The sequence below is a fragment of the Lathamus discolor genome, chromosome 2 (assembly GCF_037157495.1).
Source record: "Lathamus discolor isolate bLatDis1 chromosome 2, bLatDis1.hap1, whole genome shotgun sequence".
Lineage (NCBI taxonomy): Eukaryota > Metazoa > Chordata > Aves > Psittaciformes > Psittacidae > Lathamus > Lathamus discolor.
In genome coordinates this window covers 30,823,933-30,827,415 of record NC_088885.1, presented here as the reverse complement: position 1 = coordinate 30,827,415, position 3,483 = coordinate 30,823,933, and the positions used below count along the sequence as shown (strand labels likewise).

General features: G+C 55.4%; 1 protein-coding gene across 2 annotated transcripts; it reads left to right on the top strand.

Moving 5' to 3' along the window:
• Positions 1-390: 390 nt before the first annotated feature.
• On the top strand, positions 391-2,678 carry TWIST1 (twist family bHLH transcription factor 1). 2 transcript variants are annotated; one of them, XM_065669220.1, is made up of 2 exons: positions 391-1,393; positions 2,402-2,678. In XM_065669220.1, exon 1 carries the CDS (start codon positions 790-792, stop codon positions 1,348-1,350), a length of 561 nt encoding a protein of 186 aa, XP_065525292.1. In that variant the 5' UTR covers positions 391-789; the 3' UTR covers positions 1,351-1,393; positions 2,402-2,678. The 2 variants fall into 2 exon arrangements, with proteins under 2 accessions (XP_065525292.1, XP_065525291.1); XM_065669219.1 differs by having other exon boundaries at positions 392-1,393; positions 2,050-2,678.
• The last annotated feature ends 805 nt before the right edge of the window (positions 2,679-3,483 follow it).

Genomic DNA, 3,483 nt, shown 5'->3' with positions numbered 1-3,483 from the left:
GGATGTGCCTGGATGCTGTCCCCCGGCTAATCTTAGTTTTCTCCTCCTCGCAGCTAGCCGTGCCCGCTGCGGAGGGGAGAGTCCTAGCGACACGGGCGACCATGGATACCCCGGGGCAGCCGCCCCCCGGCGCTGGCACTGAGCTGCCCAGCTGGCCCGTCCGCAGCCCCGGGTGGGTGCACAGGCACCCCATCACCTCCTGCCCTGGTTCCGTAGCACCACCCCGAGCCGAGCTCGAACCGAAGAAGCCTGAAGAAGACAACGCGGAGAGGGAAGCCGAGAAAGGGGTTGGGGTAAGGATGTATGTGTGTGCCGGGGGGGGGGGGGGGCGGGGGGGGGGGCGGAGGCCAGATTACTTGTGAATGGCTTGAAAAAAATAATTAGGGGAGGGCGTGGAGGGGGGGAAGCGGAAACTTTCCTATAAAACAGCAAAAGTCCCTCCTCTCCACGTCAGGCCAATGACACTGCTGCCCCCAAACTTTCCGCCAGCAGGAGCTATAAGAACCTCCAAGTCTTCAACTTTCTCCCAATCCCAGACACCTCGAAGGGGCTCCAAGGAGGGATCGGGAGGGAATTTTTTTTGTTGGCTTTTTTTTTTTCCTCTTGGATCCTGATGCCATCCCCCCTCCCCCCAAAGTGAGGTCCTCCCTCCCTCCCTCCCTCCTCCTCCTCCTTCTCCTTGCAGGCCAGCGAAGCAGCCGATCAAGGGGGAGCTGGCGGGTTAGGTGCCCCCCTCTTCTCCCTGCCCTCCCCCCCCTCCCGGCCCGCTTCTCGCGTCTGCCCCCAGAGATGATGCAGCAGGACGAGTCAAACTCTCCAGTCTCCCCGGCCGACGACAGCTTGAGCAACAGTGAAGAGGAGCCGGACCGGCAGCAGCTGCCCAACAACAAGAGAGGGGGGCGCAAGCGGCGCTCCAGCCGCCGCAGCGCCGGCGGCGCCGTCGGGGCCGCGGACGAGCCTTGCAGCCCAGCCCAAGGCAAGCGAGGCAAGAAGTGCGGGGCGGGCGGCGGCGGCGGCAGCAGCAGCGGCGGCGGCAGCCCCCAGTCCTACGAGGAGCTGCAGACCCAGCGGGTCATGGCCAACGTGCGGGAGCGGCAGCGCACGCAGTCGCTGAACGAAGCATTCGCCGCCCTGCGGAAGATCATCCCCACGCTGCCCTCGGACAAGCTGAGCAAGATCCAGACCCTCAAGCTGGCGGCCAGGTACATCGACTTCCTCTACCAGGTCTTACAGAGCGACGAGCTGGACTCCAAGATGGCAAGCTGCAGCTATGTGGCCCACGAGCGGCTCAGCTACGCCTTCTCGGTGTGGAGAATGGAAGGCGCCTGGTCCATGTCCGCATCCCACTAGCAGGCGGCGTCCCCCACCCGCATCTCCCCGGCAGGAGCCCTAGGTAAGGCAGGGAGGGACTCCGGGGAGAATGTTGGAGGGAAGAAGGGGTGGAGAAGGAGGCGAGGGACCACCAGCTGCGCCGTGGGCCGGGCACGAGTGACCGTGGGGAGAGAGGGGACCTCCCCGTCCGGCGGGGCCTGGCTTCCAGGGCCGGCCGGAAAGCTGGGCGGCTGGAGGAGCCTTCCCCCACCGCAGTGCGTCCCTCCCCCTGCGCAGCCCTAGAAGCGCCCCGGCCGCGCGGGGCCCAAGCGTGTTGCCGGCGGGGGTGGGCTGCGGGCGGGAGGCGGCGGTGGCGCGGGTGCGCCCTGGCCAGATGGGGGCCGGCCTGGGATCACTTCTGCACCAAAGGCTGAGGAGCCAGCGGGCCTGCCGGGATGGTTCCTCCCGCCGTGCTCCTGCGAGTATTTTGAAGCGAATCTGTGTCCGCTCTTGTCTTTCCCGATGAGCGTTTCCTACCCCTTCCCCGGCTCTGGCACCGCGAGCTGCCGGGCTGGAGTGTCACTCGGCCTCCGCACCGCCTGCTCGGCGGAAGCAGGGTCTTCTCCCTCCTCCACTCATGCCCGAGATGTGTATTTCCAGAGGCAGAGAGATGTAGGGCGATATGTTTGTGTCTTTCATTTCAGTAACGAGTTTTCCGCCCTCTCTGGGTTTTTGCAGATGACATTGTTCCCACAGAAGGAGAAAATGGACAATCTAGAGACTCTGAAGTTGGATACGATTCATTTGGTCTTGTCTTAGGAAAAAAAAAAAAAAAAAGTACCAAGGATTTATTGGAAATTAAAAGAGCAATATCCAAATTCAAAGCAGGGCGTGGGGAGCACTTAAGGAAAGAGACAAGGGCTTTGGACAGTGACTACACTTTGGGCGTCGGTACAATCCACACATCTCTGCATTCTGATAGAAGTCTGAACCATTCTTTTTTTTTTTTTTTTTTTTGGACGAAGAATGTTGGAATTTAACTTTTTTATTTTTATTTGCCTTTTTTTTTTCTTTTGCATGCATTCCCAAGAGGTCGTGCCCGTGAGCCACTGATGAAAGGAAATACATTATTGTGGACTTTCTTCATTCTTGAATGAAACCAACCAATCAACCAAAAAATATCCCTGTAGAGATGAAAACCATTTTTTTTTTCCTTTTTTTAGGGGGGAATAAGCTGGGCTCTAGCTGTTATATACCCGGTTCCTAACTTTTTTATTATTATTATTTTTCCTCTGAGAAAAAAAAAATAAACATTTTATTTATTTATTGATGACCCATGTTAAAATGCAAATAGATCCGGTGTCTAAATGCATTCCTATTTTTATGATTGTTTTGTAAATATCATTGTATATTATTTTTCTGCAATAAATAAATATGATTGAAATTTTAATAACCTTAAAGTTTGGTCTCTCTGGGAACTCAGGGTTGGAACTGGAGATAAATACCTGCTTGTTGAGCTGTAAAGACACCCAAGAGAGAGGGGGCACTAGTATAAACAAACAGGGCAAAAAACGCAAATAAACTAGCTACTGACAGACACAGGCAAGTTATTTATTGAGACACCTTTACTATTCTGCGCCGAAGCTCACTGCATTTTGGGGGGGTGGCGTATGTAAGATATTCTATCTTTTCTCACTCTCCCCCTTTAATCTTAGTGCCAAGCTCCACAGAGTTCCACTGGGAGAGGACTTAGCACCACAGAGCTCCGACGTTAACGCTGTACTTGGCTCCCCAGACGTAAGGCAGGAGCTGGGCCCATTCCCGAGTATCTGGCGCATACGTTTTTGCTTATATCCCCGAGGAAGAGGCATCGCTTTTGAACAGGGATTCGTCCATCCACAGGCAAAGTGACAGAAAGTGAGGCTGAAACAGGGAAGTGTCTAGCGAGTGGTGCTTTCCGGTGGAAGTGATGTTTGACTGCTCTGCTGTCTAGGGTTTTATATAATACATACACCAGCGATCACATTTTCGTTGTGCAAAGCACAGACGGATATGATAACCCGCCCTCTTCTCGTTTTCTAGATGTAGGGCGCATATTGCCTCTGTTTCTTTTCCCCATGCCCTCCGCGGGGGTCCCAGGATGCGGCGAGACCCCAAGCTGTAAGAGGGAGG

What these genes read in the sequence shown, in the direction of transcription:
- TWIST1 (XM_065669220.1), top strand. Translation starts at nt 790, where the DNA reads ATGATGCAGCAGGACGAGTCAAACTCTCCAGTCTCCCCGGCCGACGAC.